The sequence below is a fragment of the Pseudonaja textilis genome, chromosome 3 (genome assembly GCF_049901715.1).
Source record: "Pseudonaja textilis isolate UNSWEBS1 chromosome 3, rPseTex1.2, whole genome shotgun sequence".
NCBI classification, from domain to species: domain Eukaryota; kingdom Metazoa; phylum Chordata; class Lepidosauria; order Squamata; family Elapidae; genus Pseudonaja; species Pseudonaja textilis.
In genome coordinates this window covers 74,687,336-74,715,178 of record NC_141992.1, presented here as the reverse complement: position 1 = coordinate 74,715,178, position 27,843 = coordinate 74,687,336, and the positions used below count along the sequence as shown (strand labels likewise).

The 27,843-nt window shown below is 36.1% G+C and overlaps 1 protein-coding gene across 1 annotated transcript in view; it reads left to right on the top strand.

Annotated features, from left to right (window-relative positions):
- The window catches only part of COL24A1 (collagen type XXIV alpha 1 chain), a 148,503-nt gene that overhangs the window by 19,276 nt on the left and 101,384 nt on the right, over nucleotides 1–27,843 (top strand). Inside the window, exons 3-7 of the mRNA XM_087930128.1 lie at nucleotides 5,856–7,126; nucleotides 14,015–14,068; nucleotides 19,217–19,270; nucleotides 22,069–22,122; nucleotides 23,357–23,410. Coding sequence (XP_087786254.1) covers nucleotides 5,856–7,126; nucleotides 14,015–14,068; nucleotides 19,217–19,270; nucleotides 22,069–22,122; nucleotides 23,357–23,410 — 1,487 coding nt within the window. The remainder of the gene's footprint in view (nucleotides 1–5,855; nucleotides 7,127–14,014; nucleotides 14,069–19,216; nucleotides 19,271–22,068; nucleotides 22,123–23,356; nucleotides 23,411–27,843) is intronic.

Here is a 27,843-nt window from a genome sequence, read left to right as displayed (position 1 = left end):
CTGTCCAGGAGTTGGGGGATGCTTTAGTCCAGGTGTGGGAGGAGATCTCTCAGGAGACCATCCGCCACCTCATCAGGAGCATGCCCAGGAGTTGTAGGGAGGTCATACAGGCACATGGAGGCCACACCCACTACTGAGCCTCATTTTGACCTGTTTTAAGGACATTACATCAAAGTTGGATCAGCCTGTAGTGTTTTTTTCCACTTTAATTTTGAGTGTAACTCCAAATCCAGACCTCCATGGGTTGCTAAATTTGATTTCCATTGCTAATTTTTATGTGCTAATTTTGTGTGCTAATTTTTGTTGTCAGCACATTCAACTATGTAATGAACAAAGTATTTAATAAGAATATTTCATTCATTCAGATCTAGGATGTCTTATTTTTGTGTTCCATTTATTTTTTTGAACAGTGTATTTTCATCCCAGTTATGGATAGAAACATTTACTTTAGGGGTTGAAAGGACTTTACTTTTCCAAGCCATTTCCTTCTTCAGAACTTAAGAAACAGAACAAATACTTCTCAGAGTTAGTTATAGAAAATTTAAGACTTGTAAAGAAATTTATGATATTCTAAAACAATTTGGATGTCAATTTACTTATAAGTAGAAATTCTTCTTGCATCATTTTTTATTATTTTGCAGAAGGTAATTTTTTGTTGTCATCAAATGAACAAATGTAAGTTTCATAGGTTTGTTATATTTATTTATTTAAAACATTTGTATATATCCATTCATGTAATATGTTTTTATTAATCTTGCTCTTTTCTCCAAGAAGCCTAAGGAAACGTTTATGTGGCATTTTCTTCTATCGTACTGTAGAAGAAGGGGTGGCAACACCTGGGGTGGAGTTAAAAGAGAGATCCGCCTCGATAGAATCTCTATATAGCCACAAGCAGAGTAAGGCCAACCCCCTTTGAATTCCACTGGCTCTTATCTAACTCTAAGCAAGTGCTAATCACTAGTTGAGAAAATTCCTGTGTGCAGGCTGTTTAGCAGTAAATGAGTTTAATTGAACCTTCGTGTGTTGATTTGATCTTTTGTATCTGATATTTACTTCCCAATAATCCTACAAAGTGAGTTAGGTTGAGAGAATAATAAATTCACATCATCTATTTTGTTTTGGCTGCTCATAATTTGACAGGTGCAAAATATAGTAAGTGAGCTTCGCTTTCAGGCCTACTGACTTTGCAGTTAACTGGATCCTCCTCTAAGGACTTTCTTCATAGTTGCATAGTTGCGCAGAAGACTTATCTGGCCTCCCAAAAGCTGTTTTTGGATTCGGGTATAAGCAATCAATTTGTTTAGTTAAGAAAAAAAGCTGGAGCAGTGTTGCTTACTTTATGCTTGTAGTGGAACTCTTGTTTAAGAAGCCTAAATGCTAAGCCCAAATATAGGTCTAGTTTAATCGTTTATTGGATCCTTTCTGATATATATTTACTCTTTGAGCATTAGATAAATATATGATAAATTCAAACAGCTATTGATTGTCCCAAAAGCTTTGAGATGAGACAGTCTAAAGACTTGTATTGTCTGACTTGTCTGTCAAAATCAGCTTCAGCTTCTTAGAACAAAAACTCACTTAAAATATAGAATAAAATAAATAATAGAATGTGGTATCTACAGGAGAAAAAAAGTTTGTTGGCTTTTTAACCATGCTTCCTTGGCAATGGTGTATCAGAGGGATGAAACACAGCACAGCTACCCTTATCCCCCACACTGTAAGAAAATGATTAATGAAATCTGCAAGCAAACAGGGAAGAAAGCATTAGTCTTATGAAGTTGAAACAAGTCATTTTCAAGATGACAAACCATAAATATTTGTTGCAAATCTCCTTTGAGTTTTTTTTGTTCTTTTTAATGTACAGAGTAAATGAAGTCAGATGGCAGCATCTGTGCAGAGAAAAGAAAAAGAATAGATCCTTAATGGATTTATTTTTTAAAAAAAGCACCTGGACTGGATTATATGTTCTAAAAGCATCTATTTTTAAAGCATCTTCTAGGAGAATTATTATAGAGAGCTGGTTTGATGTAGTAGTTTAGGCACTAGACTAAAAACTGGGAGATCATGAATTCTGGTCCTGCCTTAGGCACAAAGCCAACTGTGTTACCTTGGGCCAGTCACTTTCTCTCAGCCTTAGGAAGTGGGTGAGAAATAAACCAGTTTTGAAATCTTGCCAATGAAACCACTGATACTTAGTCCAGCCAGTTGCCAGGAGTCAACATTGACTCAATAGCACAAAAACAAACAAACCAAACCAAAAACAAAATAAAAACAGTATTATATTTAGAGGGGGAATTTTGAGAAGGCATGAATGTGTGGTTATAACTTTTAGATTTTAGTATTTAGTATTTTAGTATTTATTTGATTTGTCAATCGCTTACAAGATACAAGGTATAAGAATAAATATAGTTTTGAATACATGAGATAGATACTTATAAGAAAAATAAAAAAACAATGTAAAAAAAAAGATGTAAATTCAAGTTGTGAAAGCTGGTTAAAAAGAATTTCTAAGATACCAAGCTTCCACAGAATTCTAATTCTACAGGTTAATTTATTTACTACTACTACTACTAAAAAAAACAAGACAACCTCCTTTTCTAACCCACATTCCATTTTTTTCAGAGCACTGAGTAAAATAAAGGGGAAAAGTGCTTATTTTTCCACTCAGAAATTCCCTATCTGGTGATTTTTCCTCAAAGTCTGAAAATCCTATGAGAGATACTTTTCTTTTTTGCATTCAATCATGTCCAATTTTCAAACATTATCTGGACAAGTCCCTGCAATTTGGCAAGGTTTTTCAGAAGCATTTTGCCATAGTTTCCTTCTTAAGGCAAAGGGAAAGTGACAAGCACAAGGTTACCCAGCAGCCTTTGTGCCTAAGACAGGGCTAGAATTTACATCTTCTGATTCTTGGCCTAATGGCTTAACATCAAATTGGCTTTCTATGAGAAATAGAGGCCCCACTGAAAAATAGGAAGCTAAAACATTATTGTGTTTGTTAGATTCTGGGCTTTATTTCTAATCTCTTTTTTCCCAATAAGGGATAAATGACACTTTGAGTTACAGAATGACTAGTTCTGTAAAATTTTCCCAAATTAAGGCTTAAATACATTTATTTTATGCCTAAACATCCAAAGGAATTGGAAAATATATAATGCCATCTCCCCATTCAAATGATATGTCTTTCAGTGCCTCTGAATACAGTATGCTGGCTCTGTCAATTGTAAAATATACCCCTAAGTATTATTTAACAGCCTCTTAATAACAAAGCATGTAACTAATTTCCTGAAGGGGTAATACATAATTATATATTCAGAGACAATTCCAAAAGTGTGAGGATTTTGTGTGACTATATATGTTTATGTCTGTTTACACACACATACTAGAAAAGTGGGGGGAAAAGGTGTCAGTACTTAACATTTTGCTAGTAATATTTTTGGTAAACAGAAGGAAATCAAATTCAGAAATTAGTCTGAATTTTTGGGAGAAGTCTGTGGAAATCCTTCCGTTTATTCAGTTTTGGCATTTGCTTCCACTTGTATTAATGCTGATGAATAATTGATTTTTCATCATTTTAGTCTAATATGCTAAAATGGTATGTTCTGAGGCTCCTGGCCTGAGCCCAAGATGTAATTTTGCAAATTACTTTTGAGGCTAAATTGTTGCTTGATCCTATGAATTATTGTTAAACTACCATAGCTCATATGATTGGATGTTAGGACTTAATGTGGTTTTAATAAGTAGCTTTGCATAATTTCTGGGATTTCTTCACAGCCACCCTATCCTACGTAAGTTTTAATCTATCAAAACAAACCAGGCATCAAAATTGAGTTCCACTCATTGGAACTGAATAATCCAGAATTTCTCAACCTTGGCAAGTTTATAATGGGCAGTCTCGGGAATTCTGGGAGTTGAAGTCCACCCATCTTAAACTTGGAAAGGTTTGGAAGTTTAGGGAACTTTTCCCCAAAAAGTTGTTTGGAGGGTACTTTAAAGTTAAGAATTAGTTGTTAAAGTTAAAAATGCAGGAGTTGATACCTGTGTTCCCCCCCCCCTTAAAAAAGTTCACCTTAAAGGTACTCCTTTTCTTTTTATCTTGATGGGGCTCTGTGATTAGAAAAAAAATCTGTGTGGTGAAAAGACTTCTTTTCACAGAAAAAGCAAAAGAAGAAAGAAAGAAAAAAAGATATGGATAAGAAAGCGTTCAACGTACTTTCCCTGGTCATCTTGTACTTTAAAAAATTGCTTACATTCTTTTAAGATTGTGTAATGTGTTCAGCTTCTGTTGTCATCCTATATATGTAAGGAGGGAGAAATCTGAGATTTTCGATGATGGGCACTTTCCTATCACATTATTTCCACTTCCTGATCGCTCCAAAACAGCTTGTCAAGCCAAGCTGTTTGATTTGACTGACGTCTGTACATAAAAGCAGAAGAAAAGACAACAACCTGGAATGCAGGTTGTGATAAAGGGTTCCTACCAATGAGGGATAGAAATGGGATGATCAGAGAACTATCAATAGAGGAGCAGACTACCTGGAAAAAAAACTGACGCTTTTCAAGGACAATTAAAAAAACAACAACATTATAATTATTTTGTATAGGCAATGATTTTGAACTTGAAAGCTGGTAATAGATCTACTGTCAGTACCAGCACAGCTGATATCATGAATAGGAACACGTTCAGAGCTGATTTTGATCTACCAGAATGATCCAGTCTGGTTATGCAAAAAAGCTGTAGTTTAGCAACATTCCTCTGCTATATGAGGCATGACAACATAGTGTATTTTTCCTTTGAATTAGGTGAGAGAAGAATCAGGACTCCCTTTGTTTCTATAATATACAATTCCTTTTGCTTTCCATTACTGTCTCGAATAAATTGAAATTTTACATTTGCTTAGTATAATTCTTTGGAGCGGAAGGGAAAATGTACATTTTCTTTTCTTTTGATAAGTATAGAATGTGTTCAATTTTTGAAATTAAGTAATTTGTATTTTATGTTTTTAATATATATCTATTTTAGTACTTGTGCATGTTATTCTTTTTATTTTTAAATGTAGATACATCACAAAGAAAAAGTAATTTGCTTGGCATTGGCTTCAATTTACATTTTGATAACTGAAAATAACAAAGTCTGAGTTTTATTATTTCACTTTGGAGAGATAGATGAATCTGTTTTTCTGGAAAAAGTCTTAAATTCGCTATTGATATAAAGAAAGATACATCAGTGCTGATTTTGTGATGAATCCTTATAACTTTAAACTATAGATTTTCTAAATCTACAGAAAATCTGTGGAAATGATCGACCTAAGTTATCCCATTTAAAAAATTAAAAATTAGAGAAAAAAATAAATGTAAAGCTTGTTTAGAAGAAAATTGAAAGGTTTGTTGCTTCTGCTGAAGTAAACTCTAATTTATAAAACCCTGTGGCTTAATATTGATTTATCTTTAAGGCTCTTCTTTTTGCTGTAGCCAGGCTTAACATAGCCTTCCTTCTGGCAATCATTAGGGGAATTATTATCCTCATCTAAAGGTCATAGTCATGGTCAGCCATCTGGAAATAACGTTATAATGGGACGCAAGGCCATGTAAGAGCCCATTATCTCATTTTCTAAAGTTATGTCATACATAACTGATGAGTGTTTATCCTAGTATCTGCACAATTTGTATGTCTTATGTTGGTGGGAATCAAGCATGTTGCAGACCTGCATGTGACAGATTTGCATTTTACCGAACAGTGCCACTTTCAGATGTCTAAGTGAAATTGGTGCAGCAATTTGCAAAAATTGCTATAAACTGCATGAGTGAATTTAAGCAAGCATCATTTTTCTTACCTCCTTTTCTTTCTTTTCCAGGCATAGATGTTCTCCGTCATTTAGGCCTAAGTGGGCAAACTATGCATCATCCAACAACAGGGCCTTTGATACGTCTGTCACATGCTTCATCACCTCAAGGGATTCACCTAACTGCATTTGGAGTTCTTTTATCCATTCAGACAGCCATTGAAGTTCCCATCTCTCAAGTGGGGGCATCAGCTTTAGGTTCCAATTTTGCCATACTAATTAGCTTACGTTCTTACAAAGTAAACAATGCCTTTCTTTTCAGTATTAGGAATAAAAACAGACTGCAGTTTGGTATACAGCTGCTACCAAGGAAGATAATTGTGCACACTGGAGGCAAGCACTCTGTATACTTTGATTATCGGGTTCATGATGAGCAATGGCACACATTTGCTATTGATGTTACAGAAAAATCAGTCTCCCTATATACCCAATGTGGAAGGAAACACTTCAGCAAGGAGATTCTTTCCAAAGTACAGTTTGATTCACATAGCTTATTTACCTTAGGAAGAATGAACTTCCAGTCAGTCAACTTTGAAGGTGTGTTATGTCAGTTGGATATTATCCCCTCTGCACAAACCTTGACAAACTATTGTAAATATGTGAAACTACAATGTCGCCAAGCTGATACATACTGGTTTCATACAATTTCTCCAAGCGAGGAAAACTCAAGCAAGCTGTTGGATGAAGTAACCCAACCATTAAGTAAAAGAAAAGGTACATTAAATCTTCACGTCAGTAAGTCAGCATTGGTCAAAGATCCTCAAGAATTGATGCAGACAACTTCTTCCTTGACTCCTCTTTACTTAGGGAATATTACTGCCTTGTCAGAACCAAATGACCAGCAAATTGTGAATGTCTCCAAAAAACACCAACATTATGTCAGCAAAAGGAAAGGGGATTCCTTGCCTCTCACAAAATTAACTTTAAATTATACAGACTCTATGACAGAAAATATGAAAAGAAAAATGAATTCCAGTTTGCTGTTTTCCATAAAGCAGCCTAATGCCAAACATATGATGAAAAATACATCAAAGCCATATTTATATGAACTAATGGATATGCATCCGTTTTTAAATACAACATTGCACGAAGATTTTCATTCCGAACCTTTAATTAACCGGTTTAGCTCATGGGATGAGCATACAGTTCAGACTGATGAGATTTATAATGCTGAAGGCAATTACGAATTTGATGCTGATTATTATGATTATGATTATGAAGAATGGGAGAGACTACTTGACATGGAAAATCTTAAGGGGCCTAAAGGAGATCCTGGACAGGTGGTAAGTGGCTTTCATTTATGGTATCTAATAAAATATACAAATTCTCAAGCCACATTACAGGGATTTACCAAGGTTATTATAATGCAGGAATTTCCTGTAATTTCAGTTTTCTATGCTAATGGTGGGAATATGAGAAATAACCTGGGCTTTTGGTCTTTTATAACAATGAATATTTTGTTGTAGATAGGTTTCCTGGAAATTCTAGAGAAATGTATGTTGCACAAAAAGCCAAACATAAGGACTGCTGTCCTCCAAATGTATTAGAGTTTGGGAGATAACAAGGCTAAGTAAAGCTGGACTAGATTGTTTTCCCATGAATTAAAAGCCATTGTTCAAGTAATAAAAGTTTCTGAATCCATTCTACCTCTGAGTGCTAGTTCTTATAGTGATGGTAAATATATGTTGTGAATATGGAATGGATTAGACCAGGGCAATATTCTTTACATGAAAACTAGATGGGAATTTTTCACCTTGTCTCCATGAATCCCCACCCAATATGTTTATAGATTCATATCTCTGTAGTCTTTAAAACTTCTTATGGGGCATGATATCTATAATAACATTTTCTTTGGGGATTGGGCATACCCGTTTCCTTATAAATACACACACCTTCTTAGAAAACTGATACTTTAAAAAAAATATCTGAAATGACTGAGCCTCATGTCTATGGAGATTCTTAGTCATCCAGGCCATGGTGGTCATCCAAGAGGCTGAAGAAATGAAATTCAAAAGCAAACTGGAAGAATGTAGCCCACTTGTAAGTGGTGCCAGAATTAAAACAACAAAATAGTTTCAGCCCAGATTTAGAGCATCTGATTATTGGATACCTGGGGAACTAATGCTGACAAATTAATCTTCTGAAACCTTGTAGACCTGTTCTATAGCAGCTTCCATGTAAATGCATACCATCACTAGCATGCTAAGAAGCTAGCATTTTTGTTCTTAGTTATTAAAGAAGAAACGGACAAGAAAGGGATAACTGCATTTTGGTAGCTAGCAGGCAGAGGCAAGACTTTTGTCATGCCCTGGAGGAATCTTCTTCTTTTAACTTTGCCTTCTGCAGGAGAAGGAAAGAGCCAAGAAAAATGCAGTTATTCTAACTATTGCTTTAACAGAAGAAATAAAAGAGAAATGAAAAACAAAAGGAAGAGTACAAAGGAATAAAGGAAGCTTCTAAAGCTGTGTACCTCAGGAGATTGTAAGTGATAGCAAAAACTGGATAATGGTCAAGAGTGACAGGAGTGTCAAACTCACGTCGTCACGGTGTCGTCACGTGACATATTGTGACTTCCTCCCCTTCACTAAACTGGACGTGGGCGTGGCCAGCGCATGACGCATTTGGCATGAGGGCTGTGAGTTTGACACCCCGGCAATAGAAACTAGGAGATCTGCATGGGCAGTGTAAAAATATTCTGCTAAGGGACAGAAAGAAGGGTAGTTTCTGAGCCATGGCAGTTATGTGACCACAGCTAATTTTGATTTAGTCCATAAAACAAAGTTAAGCAGATTATGGGTTAGCATGTTATATGGACACATATAGCCATAGTCATTGTTTGATTACCTAAATATATTTTGTTCCATGAACTAGTGATCTACTATTATTGTAATTGATCTAAGCTGCTTTCAACTACACTGCTCAAAAAAAATAAAGGGAACACTTAAATAACACAATGTAACTCCAAGTCAATCACACTTCTGTGAAATCAAACTATCCACTTAGGTAGCAACACTGATTAACAATCAATTCCACATGCTGTTGTGCAAATGGAATAGACAGCGGGTGGGAAGCATAGGCAGTTAGCAAGACATCCCCAAGAAAGGAGTGGTTTTGTATGTGGTGACCACAGACCACTTCTCAGTTCCTATGCTTTCTGGCTGATGATATGGTCACTTTTGAATGCTGGCAGTGCTTTCACTCTAGTGGTGGCATGAGATGGAGTCTACAACCCATACAAGTGGCTCAGGTAGTACAGCTCACCCAGGATGGCACATCAATGCAAGCTGTGGCAAGAACGTTTGCTGTGTCTGTCAGCGTAGTGTCCAGAGCATGGAGGCACTACCAGGAGACAGGCCAGTACATCAGGAGACGTGGAGGAGGCCGTAGGAGGGCAACAACCCATCATCAGGACCGCTGCCTCTGCCTTTGTGCAAGGAGGGACAGGAGGAGCACTGCCAGAGCCCTGCAAAATGACCTCCAGCGGGCCACAAATGTGCATGTGGCTGCTCAAACGGTCAGAAACAGACTCCACGAGGGCCCAACGTCCACAGGTGGGGATTGTGCTTACAGCCCAACACCGTGCAGGACGTTTGGCATTTGCCAGAGAACACCAAAATTGGCAAATTCGCCACTGGTGCCCTGTGCTCTTCATAGATGAAAGCAGGTTCAAACTGAGCACATGTGACAGACGTGACAGGGTCTGGAGATGCCATGGAGAACGTTCTGCTGCCTGCAACATCCTCCAGCATGACCAATTTGGCAGTGGGTGAGTAATGGTGTGGGGTGGCATTTCTTTAGGGGGCTGCAGAGCCCTCCATGTGCTTGCCAGAGGTAGCCTGACTACCATTAGGTACCTAGCTGAGATCCTCAGACCCCTTGTGAGACCATATGCTGGTGTGGTTGGCCCTGGGTTCCTCCTAATGCAAGACAATGCTAGACCTCATGTGGCTGGAGTGTGTCAGCAGTTCCTGTAAGACGAAGGCATTGATGCTATGGACTGACCCGCCCATTCCCCAGATCTGAATCCAATTGAACACACCTGGGACATCATGTCTCGCTCCATCCACCAATGCCACGTTGCACCACAGACTGTCCAGGAATTGGGGTATGCTTTAGTCCAGGTGTGGGAGGAGATCCCTCAGGAGATCATCCGCCATCTCATCAGGAGCATGCCCAGGCATTGTAGGGAGGTCATACAGGCACGTGGAGGCCACACCCACTACTGAGCCTCATTTTGACTTGTTTTAAGGACATTACATCAAAGTTGGATCAGCCTATAGTGTTTTTTTCCACTTTAATTTTGAGTGTAACTCCAAATCCAGACCTCCATGGGTTGCTAAATTTGATTTCCATTGATAATTTTTGTGTGATTTTGTTGTTAGCACATTCAACTATGTAATGAACAAAGCATTTAATAAGAATATTTCATTCATTCAGATCTCGGATGTCTTATTTTTGTGTTCCATTTATTTTTTTGAGCAGTGCATATTCTTTTCATTAGGTTTGTTATTTTATATGGCTTTTAATTCTGTGTATTGTTAAGTTGTAAGTCTCTTTGGTGCCCTAAGATTCTGTGACTGGTTTTACATACAATGCCAAACTGTGGGGATTTTTTTAACCATATATAATTGAATAAACCACAGTAACTTAATTCATATGATATAGTAAGCTATACATTATAGTTCAGAAACTACAATGGCTAATTCACCCAACCAAAATCCAAACAATTTGATAAATGTCTTTTCAAACAATTTACATTATGCATGTCAAAATTTTCAACTTTCAATTTCCAAACATTAGGGGTGTTCAAAAGTTATGATGTGCCTTGGGGATGGTAACGATATTTTGGTTACTTTAGTATAATTTAGATGTTCTTGGTAAGTAACTATATAAATATCATAACTTTTAAACATTGTTTCATATGAGCTTTTACGTTGTATTCCTTTTCCATTCTGTACAAATGAAACTTCAGAATCTTTATCTTTATCAGAGTAGTCATGAGGGATGCTTCATGTATATGTATATGTGTGTGTGTGTGTGTGTGTATATATATATATATATATATATATATATATATATGTATATGTATATGTATATGTATATATATGTATATGTGTGTGTGATGCACACATGTGAGGAACAGAACCTTTCAATATGCAAATTCAGCTCACATATTTTATGTAATGGAATTCCTTCAGTGGTTTCTAGTATGTGTGCGGTTTTAATTGTCTGAAATTGCTTTTCAGCTTCATTTTTCAGAAGTATCACATTGTTGGCAACCATAAGGTGTTTTAAAGTAAAGTTGCATCAATAGTAGACCAAAAAAAATATGGTGGAATATTTAACATGTGCATCAATCATTATGAATATTAACTGTTAGTGCAAAACTAGAAACTAAAACATCTCTATATTAGAATGTTATATTCCAAAAAAATGATTTTTTATCCCTGAAAAATTATGAAGGGAACACAATCCTTACATTGGTATAAAGGCCTAAAATATATCCACTGGTTATGGGAATGTATGATGCTAGATGTATCTGGACAATAAATTTTAAGCATTTATAAAGCTCTTTTCATGGTATGTTTTGTATAATATATATGCCAGGCACTCTGCATGGTTTCCCTCCATGATCAGGTGCCAAACAATTCCTTGCTTATTTGGGAGTTAAATCAACCACAAAATGAGTTTCAGTTGTTTATTTTAACATTCCTGCTGTCAGAATTCTGGCTTAGCCTGGTATATGAACATGGCTAATGCCTACTCTCTGCTTATTCTTAGAGTTAATAGACAAGAGTGGCAAAATTTACAAGCCTGATTAGGCACTATGAACAGTTAACATGCTCATTTGATGCCGTTTTCACTTCTGTTCCATATATTCAAGTGACACAGAGTTATCTTGTTTCCAAGTCTAGAATAGCTGCTAATTTTAAAGTCCCTAAAGACAGAAAGGCTGGGAAGAATTTTTTTCTATTTATATATATTTATGAAACTATCAATCCTCTACCAAATGAATGACATGCATTTAATTGGTACTCTTTTTGTGTGTGTGTAGGTATAGAATTTTGTGTGGTGCTTTATTTCTTGCAGTCAAGTAAAACAAAACAAAACTGCACTACACTTAAAAGAACCAACCAACAAAAAAGCAAACAAATAAATGGAGAAGCCAGAAATTTTCCTAAGATTTATAGAATCAGTTATAATAGTTCATGATTGCTGATCTCCCATCTTCATAAAAATATTTGTAGACAACACCATTTCAGAAAGAAGGATAGTTCAGTAGAGAAAATGATTGCATTCCTGTATCTCTTACAGTAAGGTTATAACAACTTATATTAATTGATCAGCTTAGTAATGACTGAAATATGACTGTGTTAAAAAATTCGACATGGCTATTTTCAAGGCAGATATACAGGGGTGGGATTTAACCAGATGTTAAATTTACATCTGATTCACCAAACCGATAGTTGAACCGACCGGCTGGCCCTGCCCACCCCATCCCACCCCTCCCAGGAGGCTCCACTCTGCCCCTTTCGAATGCAGGTAAGTGCAGGGTCCACATGGAGGCTCTGGGAGGATGAAAAATGGCCCTCCCAGAAGGTCTGGTAGGCCACGCCCACAATGGCCATGCCTACCCAGCAACCCGGCAGAGAACCAGTTGTTGGGATTTTTGAATCGCACTCCTGCATATGCATCTCTGAATGTATCACAGCTTTTCCAGTGAAGGCAGCATGTTAGAAATACTGCCATTGTTGAAGGTATTGAAGGATCTCATAAGGAAATATCACTGAAAAGATGATCCAGTGGGTCGTGCCTTATCTAGTATATTTTTTAAAATATAGTTATTTTAGATAGGCTTCTGCAGGATTGAAGCTATGCAGCTGTAATATAATTTAATTAGGGCAATCACGGGAACCCTGACAACAGCAGCTAATTATACTTTTCATTCCTTTCTGCTTTGCCTTTATTACATCAGGTCACAATGAAAATGATTTTTGTATTACAAAAATCAAATGAAAGACTGTTTTTGGCACAAATTCAGGAATTGTGGTGATAGGCTTTAGAAATTCGGATTGGCCTTCAGTTCTAAAAAAATATTGAGCTCCATAAATAAATTAATTACTTTCTCTCAACAAAATTGATTGAGTGTAAAATGTTCCCTGATACACCAAAAGGGTATTAAAATAACAATACTTCATTGGATATTCTTGACAGCAGATTTTATAGAATTCTTGCAGGCGTTTTTTTCTAGAGATGTAGTTTGGACAACCATCCCTAAATACTTTTCGATCTTAGCTTGCTCAGTTGGTATCCTGCCTTTGCCAGCTGTTTCAATGATCTTTTGGCTAAAACCTTACTTTTTGCGAACTGATGGCATTCTTTACAATAGATGGTTAGTGTTTTCAGGCTTCTTGTTATTTCTGTAGATATTCTGGAAATGATTAGACAGTTTGTACATTTGATTAGTTCTCTGTATCTATGGGGATTTAAAGGCATGTTTAATTTTGTTAGTGTATATTTCAATAAGAATATATATAAAATTAAGAAATGGTCTAAAGTTGCCCAACCCATCCTAAGACTTGCATGTTTATCTAGCAAGTTATCTTGGCTTAACCAATCAAGCAGCCATAAATATAAATGGCTGTCATAAAGGTGACAGGTTTGCAGTTTAGAATCATAGAATAACAGAGTTAGAAGGGACCTTGGAGGTCATCTAGTCCAACCCCCTGCTCAAGCAGGAGAGTCTATTCCAAATATTAGCCTCTGCCTAGGATAGATGCAAGGTTGATGGCTTATCAATTCATTTATCTTTCCTCATTTTCAGACCTTGATAATTTAGTTACAATCTAAACCAGGTTGTAGTGGTCATCAACTGAAGTTTCCTGCTTAAACTGCTATTGTATATTAATCAAGTATTGTGTCTCACTAGAAGTTACTGTCTGAGCCACCTAACCACTGTTGCTGTTCTTCTAAGGCATATGCTAGTCATTGTGGTGTTTAGTATAAGCATTTTTTTCAATTTCAAAAATCCTATGCACTTAGTCAACCTATTGTAGGTAGGGAACTAAACTAATGAATAATTTCAATTTCTGAAATACAGAATTTAAGATTGTCATTTCTATGCCAGATTTTTGTGTTCATCGTTTTGTTATGTTTCATTTCCCCTTTAGGGACCCCCAGGTCCTCCAGGATTACCTGGCCCAGCAGGAAAGCGAGGCCCAAGAGTGAGTAGATATCTCTTTCCAGAAATACACCTTTTCACAATCAAGTAGACCACTTGTTTCTGAACTGTCTTAGTATATTTTAAAAACATAATGTTTTTAATTGATTTTCTCTAGGAAATTAGCAGTGCATTTTGTTTTACACTGCAACTAACTGCAACTAACTGAATGTAAACTTTGAACTTATGTGATAACAAAAAATATATCAGAAGCCCAGTGTCCAATTTTATTTCCTTTTTGGAGTGAGGTAGAATGGACTTCCCAGAATTTTACATCCTGAAGGTAGAAAGCAAAAAACAGCAAAGAAACTAGTGCGGGTTTTCACTGCTAATATCTCTTCAGCAATGTTGAGCTTCAGGGTTTAGTGACTGTGGTTTAAAGAACATATTTCCTTTAGTTGCTGGCAAAACATTAAGAAGTGTTTTCTAGGCCACTGGTCACCAACCCGTGGGCCGGGGACCACTGGTGGTCTGCGAGAAAATTTTGGTGGTCCGCAGAGAAATGTCCCCCCCAAACAATTAATCCAGGCTGCGCGGGAACACAAGGCTGCGCCGCCCACATGGCCCACTCACCCTCTGGCCCCGACCCTTCAGCCGAGCGCAAACCTTACCTTGAGTAGAGCCACGTGAGCTGGAACCGGAAGGTAAGATCAACGGCGGGGAGGGAAATCCATCCCAGGGTGGCTTGCTCATGTTGGTGGGAAAGTCGGTCTCATATTTCAGAGCTACGGTAATCACAAGACTGGCCCTTTGGTCATTCTGGAGCAACTCCTTCATGGCAGGCTGGTGCACCCAGATGGAGGAGCAGCTGCTCTGGGATAACCAAAGGGCCGGTCCTGTGACTACTGTAGCTCTGGAATATGGGACCAACTTTCCCATCAATGTCAGCAAGTGATCATCAGTCAAAATTCATATTAGTGGTCCAGGGGACTTAAAATTATGAGTTTGGTGGTCCCTGAGGTCCAAAAGGTTGGCGACCCCTATTCTAGGCCATGGCCACTAAACTGTTAGTCACAACACTGCCAACAGTGAAGAAACTGTTAAAGTTGCAATCCTATAATGCCTCTTTACTCTTTTGGTGTTGTAACAATGTGACTGACTAGAATTTCTATCTCTTTGGGTAAAGCAATGAATTGTATTCAGGAGTGTAACAATGCACATGTATTTTTCAAAACTTAACAAACTTCCTATAACAAAAATTCTGAAATTCAGAATTTTCCTGTTGGTTATTATATATTTTATTGTTCTCCCATGTTGGATTTTTTGGGGGTGTCTGCAAGATATATGTTAATAATATTTACATAATAATATGGAAGCTTATTTTAGCTTTTTTCTGTTAAACATTGGTTGAGGCATTAAGAAAGGAATTTATGGCATGTTATGATGAACAAAAGCTAACTCATCAAAAACATGTTAGCCTGGCTTATATTAAAGTTAACTGAACTGATGCACATTCCATGTGTGTTGGCAGCCAGCATACAAAAATCTACTCTTGTCAGATGACTGAAAATTTGGCATGTCTTTTTACCAATTGGAGAAAGAGAAATTTCTACAGTGTCTGTTTATTATTCCTCACCCACTCTGTAAGACTAATTATCATCGGCTAAATTGTCAAGTGACAAACAGTATAGTTAAGGAAAATGTTTGAACCCACCCATTATGGCCTTGTGTGATATGTCAGCAAGTCCACTAAGGCTCAATTGGCAATAATGATTTTATAATCCTTAATGTTATATATGAATTGAAATGCTAACAGAAATGACACGGCTATATTGTTATTCAAAATCACAAAAAGAAGGGCATTATACCAAATTCTTTTGAATTCAAAACTCATTCCTGATAAGTAACTTATGCATGAAACATATTTTTGTAAAAGAAGGTTTTCTGCATTGGCTTTGGTCACCAAATGCACTTGGAATTGATTATGTATCATTTTCATTAGTTAGCCATACATAAAGAAATACAAGTAGTCCTCAAATTACAACAGTTCATTTAGTGACCCTTTGAAGTTACTAAACAAAGTGACTTACAACCATTTTTCACTCTTACGATGGTTGCAGCATCCCCATGATCAAAATTCAAAATTCGCTTGGAACTGACTCATATTTATGACCGTTCCAGTGTCCTGGGACCATGTGATCACCTTTTGTGACCTTCTGACAAGCAAAATCAATAGAGAACCCAGATTCATTTAACAACCATGTTACTTACTTAACAACTGCAGTGATTCACTTAGCAACTGTGGCAAGAAAGGTCTTAAAATGGAGCAAAAGTTGTTTTAACTGCAGTGATTCACTTAACTGTTTCACTTAGCAACAGTAATTTTGGACTCAGTTATTGTTGTAAGTTGAGGACTGTATGTATGCTTTTAAACATTATCTGAAAATGTCTTCAATATTCTGAAAAATATGATTCAGGCATTCCATCCTATCACTTTTCATAAATAAATAAATATATAAGGACAAAAAGTAAAGTACACCCTGGTAGCTTACTTCCTACTTCAATCATGAATCTCCATTCTAGTAGGAGCTACAATACTTGCCTCCTCCATGTTTTAGGGTCCTTCAGAATGGTATAACAATCCACATACCCTTAAGTTTTCAGAGTAGAGAGACATTGCTGACATACATTATGTCATGTATGAGGTTTTTACATGTTTTCCACCCCCTCTTCTGGAAAAGAGAACGGAAATATCTATTTTTACACAGTGTATATCCGATGTGGTCAATATAACTAAAAACACCTATGTTTTAGCTGAGGAAAATATGTGATGAATATGTTGTTTAGTCTTTCTTTGTCAAATGGCATCCTGTGACTCATTATGCCAACAGGATGCTTTCAAGATTCTCACAAACACAGAGAAGGGCAGTGTGTTCTTTTCCTGCTCTGTTGCTGGGTATGATTTCAAACTTAGCCATACAAGCCTTTGAGACCCTGATCCTCCAAGGGTTTCTCCAATTTCCTTTTAATGTATCAAAATTGGTGGCTAACAACAGATGTGGTGAGGAAAGGAATATTCTACTGTATGGCTGTAGTTCTTCATCATTTAGTAGAAATGCTGCATATGTTTGTATATTTGAAATTAAGCATTATTTTATATACCTGTATGAGTTCTTCCTTAACTTTGTTCCATGATAATTTCTTGTCTGGAACCTAATTTAGTGCTATAATCATTTTGATTGCATTACATGCAGTTTTTCTATCAATATACTTTCTGAGCGGGAGAATTAGAACTCTACACATAATTCCAAGCATGCAGTCACAAAAATAGTTTTGTATGAAAGTCTTATTGTATTGAGTATTTTATTTTCAGTTTACTATAAAATGATTTCAAGTAGAAAGATTGCTTTTTTACATTGGCAACATTTGGTTGAAAGTTTCTTTTTCACCATAATTCCAGAGTCACCTTCCTTAGCAGTTTCAGCTTAGCTCAAATCCCACTATCAAATTTCCTAAATGTTAATCTTCTCTAGAGCTCTCCAGATATTTTAGATTAGAACTCTGACGCTAGCAAGATTGACTGAGTATTGCAGAAATGATAATCTAACAATACATCATCCAAAAAAGATCCTTGTTGTCAAAGCTGGAATTGTCAGGTCATCTCCTACAGTACTGGACAAAACAGAAACTAGTTCTACAGCTCAATATTTGGAAAAGTAGAACACTCAAATTTATTTTAGGAAAATGATTTATCATGTTAATTGATAGAGTGGGATTTTACTGTTTGCTTCTTTGTAGCCTTGCTACTTGATTACTCAGATGTTCCATTTATTCTGTTAGTAAAGATATTCTTTCATTGAATTAAAGTTTGTTTACTCAGTTTTCTTTGTATTTTTTTAAATTTTTGTACCAGATTTTTTCTTTGTGTTATAAAGACTCAATTTGATTGCTGCAGCACAGAAATATCTTAAAATGAGTATTTGAAATGCTAAATGACTTATTCTCTGTATTAATTGGTACAACCTTCAGTTTGTAAGGTGACAATTGTCAGCTAGTTAGTGTGAATTTGTCAGGCCTTTAGAGATGTTCAAATCAATAAACAGTCTGAAAACAGAAAAAAAACCTAGAACTACAGCTACTCTTCTGTTAATAACCATTCATTCAGTTTTTGTTCAGAGTTACTGCAGCAATGAATGGATGGTAGCTGTGCCCGGTCCCTGAAGTTATGGCCGCTGCAGTAACATGATCAAAATTCAGGCACTTGACAGCTGTCCTGTACTTAAGACTATAGGGTTGCTTCAACTCCCCCTCCCCCAGTCTTTCTGTCCCCCCTCCATGTCTCCCCCTTTGACAGCCTTGCACTCTGTCACTTATTCTGGTCCTGCTGTCCTGCTAGCTTTGCCACTCTGTACTCTACTGAATCTTCTGTGTATGCTCTGAGTTTGACCGCATCCAGCTGACCTTCCCTATTTTCTTCCTCATGATGCTGATGAGTTGCACGTAATCTGGCTCCTTGCAGCCCTGAAAGCTGCTATCCATACCAGACCTTCTTTCCAAAGCCATGTATGTGCCTCTGTCCAAATTGCATGTGCCCTTGTTCAAATCATGTATGCCTCCTCGCAAGGTTATGAAGCCTTCCAAAACTTTGTGACAATGCTGCATTCTGTTTTGGACAAGGCTACACACAGTCTTGGAAAGAAGACCTGGATTGACCAGAAGCTGCCTTGCAAGGGCCAAGACCAGCACTTAGTCAGCAGGAGGAAGGTGAAGATTAGTTGAGGAGTGGCAGAGGGATCGAAGCACAGAGCAGCCAAAAAGACAGTGATGGGGAGGAGATAGGTGAGTAGGGGCAGTTGAAGGTGAGGCAGTCCCTTATCTTATGGAGGTTTGGGGCTGGGAGAAACCAAGCTGGGAGTGGCTTGGATTGGGGTCAGTTCTTACCTAGCGACTTGGTGGGATTCACTTCATGACAGAAACTGAGACTGCCAGGAAGAAGCCTCTCTTGAATCTATTCTTAATACATTCCCTGTTTTTTGGTGCTTAAAGCATATTTTGGACCAAGTTTAGTTGTAATGGTTTCTGAATGATTTCTTTAGACCAACGTTCATGACATCCAACATAAATAGGTTAATAATCCCTAAGAAATTTCCTTGCACAAACGAAGTTCTATCCTTACTGTTCTTTTTAATTATGTGTTTTATATTTTCCATAGGGTATTCCAGGTCCACATGGAAATCCTGGGCTACCAGGTTTGCCTGGTTCAAAGGTATGCTACACATGAATATTATAATGTTGATGATTTTTCACTTAGCAACCATGTCCGTTTGCTTAACAACCAAAGGGGAAATAAATATAGCATGCCCATCATGGCCACATGATTTTCACTTAACAACTTCATTGCTTAGGAACTAAATTACGCATCCCAGTTTTGGTTTGCTAAGTGAGGACTATCTCTAAAAGCAAAACGATTATTTAAAATGTGGTTTTTGCTTTAAAAGGCAAGGGTTAACAAAGCAGCCATTTTTAATTTTATTTTCATACACGCATTATTCAAAGAAAATATTTACATACTGAAATAATGGTCTTGCTTCAGCATTCCTCTTTTATTTGTTTAGCAACTTCCTAAGCTTTGTTACCTGAAGGATAAAAATATTGTAATGTTTTGTTAGAGTCAAATCTAGTAGGCAGTTTAAAACGGAGCTCCTGTAGCAGAAAATACAGTATTTAGAAAGACAGCTGTATGGAATTCTGGAAAACCTTCAACTCAGATTTAGTTAGAGCTCTTTGATAAATGAGTTACAAGAAAAAAACAACTACAGCCATTTGTTCTAATACAGTTCCTTAGGATGGGAATCTGACCTGCACTGACAGATGTTAAAAACTGTTCCTGGTCATTAAAATATATTAGACAAGCTTTGCACAGGTTAATGTAAAACAAAGACCGTGTAATTTTTGAGTGTACTATAAGTATCTAGCACAGCAAATGGAGAATATTTTGGCATATGAATCTGGGATAGTGATGTTTGGGTTAATTTGGAAATTTAGGTTTTGGGGTTTTTTTTACACATTATCCTGAAAGTTGAAAAACATGATTGATTCAAGGAGGAGGAGGAGAATACTGCAGCAACACATTAAAGTGTAGTGAATACAGTTTTGACAAGGAATGATTCCTTGTTCCTACACTTGCTGCTTCTTAATTTTCTCCTGTTCAATGTAAGGAAGTGAAAATATAATAATGATGGACAGTGAGGAATTAATAGGCCGGAGAAGTGGCAATTCTTCAGTTGGAGCCAGAGAAGAATTTAAGGGTTAGTAGAACTTCCATCACTTTCAAGACAGGTTTAATCCTTTCCAAGTTAAGCTCAGTAGAACTTCATCAGCTTCTCTAATGAGCATGAACAGTTGTTTTTACCAAGATTATGTCAGCATATATCAGTAGTCACCAACAAGTTTGAGCAGGCTGCCAAAAGGAAATTTATTTTGTTAATCCCAAGCTTAAATGTTCTGTGGGTTCTCAGTACACCTAACACTTAATCTCTTGTTTTTGATAGGATCCGCTCTCTACTTGTAAAAAAGAAATAAAAAAAATCCTTCAAGTTTTTTTAATAGTAATTAGAAGAAACAGATAGGATTGAAAAATGGGTTCATATTGATACATGGGTTAATATTGTATCATTTAAATCATCAAGAAAAGGGAAATGAAGAAATGCCCATTACACGTTACAGATCCTGAACAAAATTAGCGTGGTAAAATTTTGAAATAATTCAGTAATTGATAGTATAAACATGATGACTTCATTTTGTTATATATTTTAAAAATGGTTTAAGAGATAAAAGATACTTTATTAATATAGCTAGATCCTTTTCCAGATTTATAAACTGCTGCTTTGGGTTTAAATAATACATTTGTATGTAAGAATCTTTTAGAAGCTGATATTGAAGGAGTTATTATATAAATCATGTACTTGTTCCATTTTTCTACTCAAAATGATTCAAGTACATGATTCCTATCATTTGTACAAAGACATCATGACATAGTGGACATGATGCCACTTAGACTGTCTGTACCCCTAGCCTTCACAGATGCTCTTGCACACATAGTGACATTTCTTGAACCAAAAGTGATTCAGTTCCTTTGAGTGGATATTCCCAATTTAGGAAAATCAGTTTACAACACTAACAACTCAGCCCAAGGGTTTCAAAAAGAACATGGTTTCCAAATAGGCTTAAGACAGGGATCAGCAATATATTACCCACACATGTGAGAATTAATCAAACATAAGATACCATTTGCTTTCCTCTCAAACTAAATATGAGAATTTAACATCTATGAAATTTTTGGAAGCTCTCAGAAAAGAACCTTGAAGTCAAGTAAGATGTGGGCTTGTTTATTACAAGCTTTCTCACTTGAGGTTGGGGGAGAAAAATTTGAAACTTTCCCATTTTACTTTGGGAGGTTAAAAAGGTAATTACTTTGCCATTGCCCCAGAAGTTTGCTAACATTGGCTTAAGTTAGGCTAAAGCTAAATAGATGCAGAAAAGAAAATTAGGAGAAAATTTAAGGAAAAGAAATAATAGGAAAAACCAATATTAGCATAAAACTAAGAGGAAGGTAAAGGAACATAAGAAAGGAAAATATTATGAATTATTGGGGATATTTTTGGATACAGCTTTACTGCTTGAAAATTGAGGAGATTGAAGAATAGGGGTGTCTTTTTATTGGAATAAGATGGTGGTAATTTGATTTGACCTTTTAGAATTGTATTTTAAACAACCAGAGAAGTATTAAATATTTCTAAAATATAGCTACTAGAATGCTAAAACTATGTTTTTCTCTTTCTAGATACAAGTCATCTATACATCTATATTAGAACAGCCAATGTTGTAAATTGTGTGTAAAAATAATACCTCCAGGATATAATGGAAATTATTTGCTTGATTAAAGTTTTATTTTATATATTTCATTGAATCTATATAGCCTTCTCCTAAATAAAATACTCTCTTTTAAGTGATTTTAGTAATAATACCAGTGCCTCGTATATTAATTTGATTTTGTTATCCCAGGGCCACAAAGGTGATCCAGGGTTTTCCCCAGGAAAAGCAAAGCGTGGAGAAAAAGTAAATGATTTATGATCTAGAACTATCTAATAGAAATATTGCTTATATTCTTATTTATACTGTATGATTTATGTCCAATTTAAAATTATAGGAGGATTATGTAGATAAATGAAATTGTGGTTTGGAGAGTTACAAAGATTTTCTTCTTAAAGCATGGGCATTAACAGAAATTCCTTGCTTTCGTCAAAATGACCAAAGCAGTGTCATACTGCAAGCTACACCTTTTTGGTGGGGGGTGACTGACAACGTAGAAACAAAAGGGAAAAGAAAATGATGGGTTTGCCTAATTGTTAAAAATATGGTTCTCAAAATGCTACATTGGTCCATATAATGTGCTCTTTGTAATGTTGTTGACTTTCTTTTGGATACAATATATTTCACTGATTAATTTTGTTTGGAAAGACCTCTTTGGTACATCTGCAGGTTTTTCAAAATTTATATTACTAATTTTAAAAACTAATAGAAAGATGGTAGAAATGAATACTGCATGTTTTATACTTGCAAAAAGTTTGGAGCTATTCTACTATTAAGTAACAATCCTGTCTATTTATTGAAGATTGATATACACCAGAGCAGTCAAGCTGTAATCTAATTGGAATCACCTTGCAAGTTTATTGTTGCAAGATTCATAACCCAGAGCTTGATGCAAAAGACTAATTGAATTCAGATTAACTCCTGATGATTTCATGGACATGTCTATGTTGTAAATAATGTGGAGTTCACATCATTTCCTTCAATATTTTTTCAGTGTGCTGTCATTGTATTACCATCAAAATCAGACATGATGCTATTCAATTTTTTAAAATAATCATCCATGTTAAACGTACATCAGAAATTCAGCAAGAACCTATTTTGATTTAAATGTTTCTGCTTCCTGGACTCCATTCTTAATATCAGCACTTAGCAGTGTTCATAGTTCTTCCACAAAAATTCACTCCAGATTATTCTTTATTTCAGAAATATAATTTAAGAAGAGCAAGGCATGATAATGTTCCTGCTGTACTACCAAGAATCAGGAATCCTTGCTAGTTCTCTGCTGTTCACACAAAGATCTGCAGGAGATTCTCTGAATCTCTGGCTTAAAGTCACTGAAATCTTTTAATGGTAGAAGCAATACCATGATGATGGGTCATATTACAGTAGTTTGAGGGCTGTGGGGAACATAGTCTTTCCAGAGTACATGGTCTTCTTTGATCTGGTATCATGCTACATTAACGTTCTACTAAATTTATAGGGTGATGCAGGACTAACAGGATTACCTGGCATAGAGGGCCTCAAAGGTAGAAAGGTAAGATTCTTTTTTTTTTTTTTGGTATGTGTATTTGTAGGCCATTATTAGGGTTTATAATTACAATTAATTTAATAGCAATCGCACTTAAACTTATATACTGCTTTATAGTGCTTTACAGCCCTGTCTAAGCAGTTTAAAGAATCAGCATATTGCCCCCCAACAATTTGGGTCCTCATTTTACCCACCTTGGAAGGATGGAAGTCTGAGTTAACCTTGAGCCTGGTGAGATTTGAACTGCCAAATTGCTGGCTGCAGCAGAAGTAGCTTGCAGTACTGCACTCTAACCACTGCGCCACTGAGGCTAAATATATATTTAATATATATTTAATGCTCATATGTAAAAGGTATTTCTTACAGATTTCAGAATCTGAGGTTGCAGTTTGTCATCAGAGCCACTCCTGATACTGAAAATGTAGGAAACCAAGTTTTCAATAACCTATAAGACTCCAATACCGTAAAACATTGTTTAAATAAATTATTTAAATAAATTATTTATTTAAACATTGTTTAAATAAAGAGTTTCCAAGAAAAGCCCTCTAAGAGTATAAATTACTTGAATGTACCATGGATGTCTTGGAAACTATGGAAATTTACAAATTAATTATAATTTTGTGGCAATTGAGGTGCTCCTTTGACTGGAATTCTGCTATTTGTAGGAAATTAAGCATATTTTATGTAAGAATTAAATAGTACATGGGTTGAGATTATACTGTGTTTCTTTTGAGTTATGATAGTGAGCTTCTGATTGCTTATTTGGTGCAGAGATCTTCAAATCTATTAAAGTGGTCAGAGTTGATTAGGCTAATTCAATATCTAATATTTATAAACTGTCAATAGACTCTTAGGGAACCTGAAAAAACATTATAGTATCCATACATAATTATTTAGCATTCATATAGTAAGCTGCAAGATTATACAAAAAAGTACTTTGGAAATGTGATTTCTTCTTTCATTTTAAAGATCAAACATATTCATTTTCGTAATGTTTCCTATGTTATAATTACATTATGTAGTCAAATCTTTCTCTATATGAATCTAGTTGTGAGAAATATAGAGCTTTGTAGCTTTCCTCATGGGTATTCCTAAAAGTCTTTCCCATTAGACAGAACTACAAAATATCATGTGGCTGTAATTTTTATAAACAAATCACTTTGAAGATACAGCACAATTTTACTTGGCATATAAGCAATACAGTACATGCTGGGCTTTTCAGCAAAGCATTGGCACCTTGTTGGTAGCCATGTGCAAAGGCAGAATCATAGCTTGTATACTCTTACAAAGCCAAGGGAAATAAAAAGGCAGACATAGTGTAAATGGCAAAATGTTTTGACAAATCTATCTAGGTGACCTTAATATAATTTATGTCCTCCTACTAGTTAGCATGCTAGCCACACTATCTCTGAGTACACAATGAATATAAACAATTTGACTAGGAGTGATGATGTTATCTAGCTTGGGTAATCAAATGTCTGGAAGAAAACAGGCAAACTCAGAAAGCATCAAAGTCCCCTCATTTCAACCCTGAGCTATAAATATTCTCCTTTATTGATAAACAATTAATCAGATTCCTGATTATTGTTTCTCCTTGTTGCCACTCAGGATCAATTCAGCTTGTTGGGCCTTATAAGGGTGCATGCCATCAGCATGTGTCATAATAAATTTTTACTATTTTTATTATTTGTGTTCTGGAACAATTGTTGAAAAAACCTGACATTTCAATTCAAACTATGTTTTTACATTTTTTGAATAATGCTTTGTATTTCTTCAGGATTCCATGTCCTAAAATAGGGACATAGAAAAAGATTAATATTAAATTTTATTGCTATATATCTGGCTAGTCTGATAACTAATACATTTAGAGGTCTTTATTGATTGTCAGATCTGCATGAAGGCCTTACCTTCAAAGAGATAAGGTTGAATTTTGTATTCTTTCAAAGTACAATATAAATGTTTTACCACAACAGCCCTTCATCTTAGAAAAAAAAATAGTAAATAAAAAGCAGGCTTTGCAGTTGAGATGGGAAGAAATAAAAATATATGGCCAGAAATGAAAGATCACTTTCCATTTTACAAAAAAATGGAAAGAAGGACATACAACTAAGGCAGAATATCAGCAGATAGCCAGAATCTGCAAAGACGAAGTCGGGATAGCAAAGGCTCAGAATGAACAAAGACTTGCAACAAAAGTCAAAGATAATAAAAAAAGTTTCTTTCAATATATAAATAACAAAAAAAAAATCAAGGAAAGAGTCAGTCCACTAAAGAGAGAAGATAGCAAGGAAGTAACAGGCAACAGAGAGAAAGCAGAACTGCTTAACTCATTCTTTGCATCCGTCTTCACGCAAAAAGAAACTATAGCTCAACCTACCAAAAACATAACTGTAAAAGACAGACCAGAAATAAAAGTTAAAATAAGCAAAAAAATAGTAAGAGAACACCTGACTGATCTTGATGAAAACAAATCACCGGGGCCTGATGGATTATATCCCAGAGTTTTAAAGGAGCTGGCAGAGGTCATCTCAGAACCACTGCACCATATCTTTCAAAAATCCTGGAGCACCGGGGAACTACCAGAGGACTGGAAAAAAGCTGATGTGGTTCCCATCTTCAAGAAAGGAAAAAAAACAGACCCAGGAAACTATAGACCGATCAGCCTAACATCAATACCCAGGAAGACACTGGAAAAGGTAATAAAAAAACAAATCTGCCAACATCTAGAAACAAGTAAAGTAATAACTAGCAGTCAGCACGGGTTTGTTAAAAACAGATCATGCCAAACCAATCTTATTTCATTCTTCAATACAGTGACTAAGTTAGACCAGCAAAATACTGTGGACATAATATATTTAGATTTCAGCAAGGCATTCGACAAAGTAGACCACAACCTACTTCTTAGTAAGCTAGAAAAAAGTGGAACAGAGCACCACCACTAGATGGATTCGCAACTGGCTGGCAAACCGTACTCAACGAGTAATCCTTAATGGGCCTAAGTCTACATGGAGGGAAGTAAGCAGTGGGGTGCCACAAGGTTCAGTCTTAGGCCCAGTACTCTTCAATATCTTAATTAACGACTTAGATGAAGGAATAGAAGGGGAACTTACCAAATTTGCAGATGATACTAAGCTGGCAGGAATAGCTAACACCCAAGAAGATAGGCTCAAGATCCAGATGGATCTTGACAAACTAGAACACTGGGCCATATCTAACAAAATGAAATTCAATGTAGAGAAAAGTAAAGTCCTACATTTAGGCAAGAAAAACCAAAAGTACACATATAGACTGGGTGAAACCAGGCTCAATACCAGTAACTTTGAGAGGGATCTTGGAGTCTTAGTGGACAACCAGCTAAATATGAGGCAGCAGTGTGCAGCAGCAGCCAAAAAAGCTAATGCAATCCTAAATTGTATTAACAGAGGGATACAATCAAGATCAAGGGAAGTACTAATACCACTCTATAAAGCCTTCGTAAGACCACACCTAGAGTACTGCATCCAGTTTTGTTCTTCACATTATAAAAAAAGATGTTGAGACTCTAGAAAAAGTACAGAGAAGAGCAACCAGGATGATTAGGGAACTGGAGGCTAAAACATATAACGAATGGTTATAGGAACTGGGTTTGGCTAGTCTAGTGAAGAGAAGGACCAAGGGAGATATGATAGCAGTCTTCCAATATTTGAGGAGCTGCTTCAAAGAGGAAGGGGTCAAGCTATTTTCTAAAGCGCCTGTAGGCCAGACAAGGAATAATGGATGGAAACTGAACAAGGAGAAACTTTCTGACAGTGAGAACAATCAACCAATGGAACAGCTTGCCCTCGGAAGTTGTGGGAGTGCCATCACTTGAGACTTTCAAGAACAGATTGGACTGCCATTTGTTAGAAACGGTGTAGGGTCTCCTGCTTTGGGGGGGGGGGTTGGACTAGATGACCTACAAGGTCCCTTCCAACTCTGATTATCTGTTAAATCTGTTAACATTGTTTATTAGTGGAACTTCTTTCATCAACTAAAAAAACCCAAATCTTGAATTATTATGCCAATATTTCTTGAATGGAACATTTACCTGTAACAGAAAATTGTATGCTTGGTTGTACTTTTATTTTTTTTAAGTCCATATATTAGGAGGTCCAACATTCTTATTCTAATCTAATTCTAATAAATTAACAGCCTAAGTTTCACCAAGATGAAATAGGCCTCAGTTTGAAAACTTAGATTGATCTCTTTTTTAAAAAGAGATAACTATGGATCCAGCATCATTGTGCTACCTGTGTATAAAATCCAGTGAAATTATTCAGATCCTTATTGTTTAATATTTGTCAAGCTGTAGATGACAAAAAAGCAGATCAATGTTAAAGGCAAATTGTTCTGACAAATCAAAAGGCACAAAACAAAACTGGTACCCAACAACAAAATTCTGGTCCCAATTGCCCTCGTAA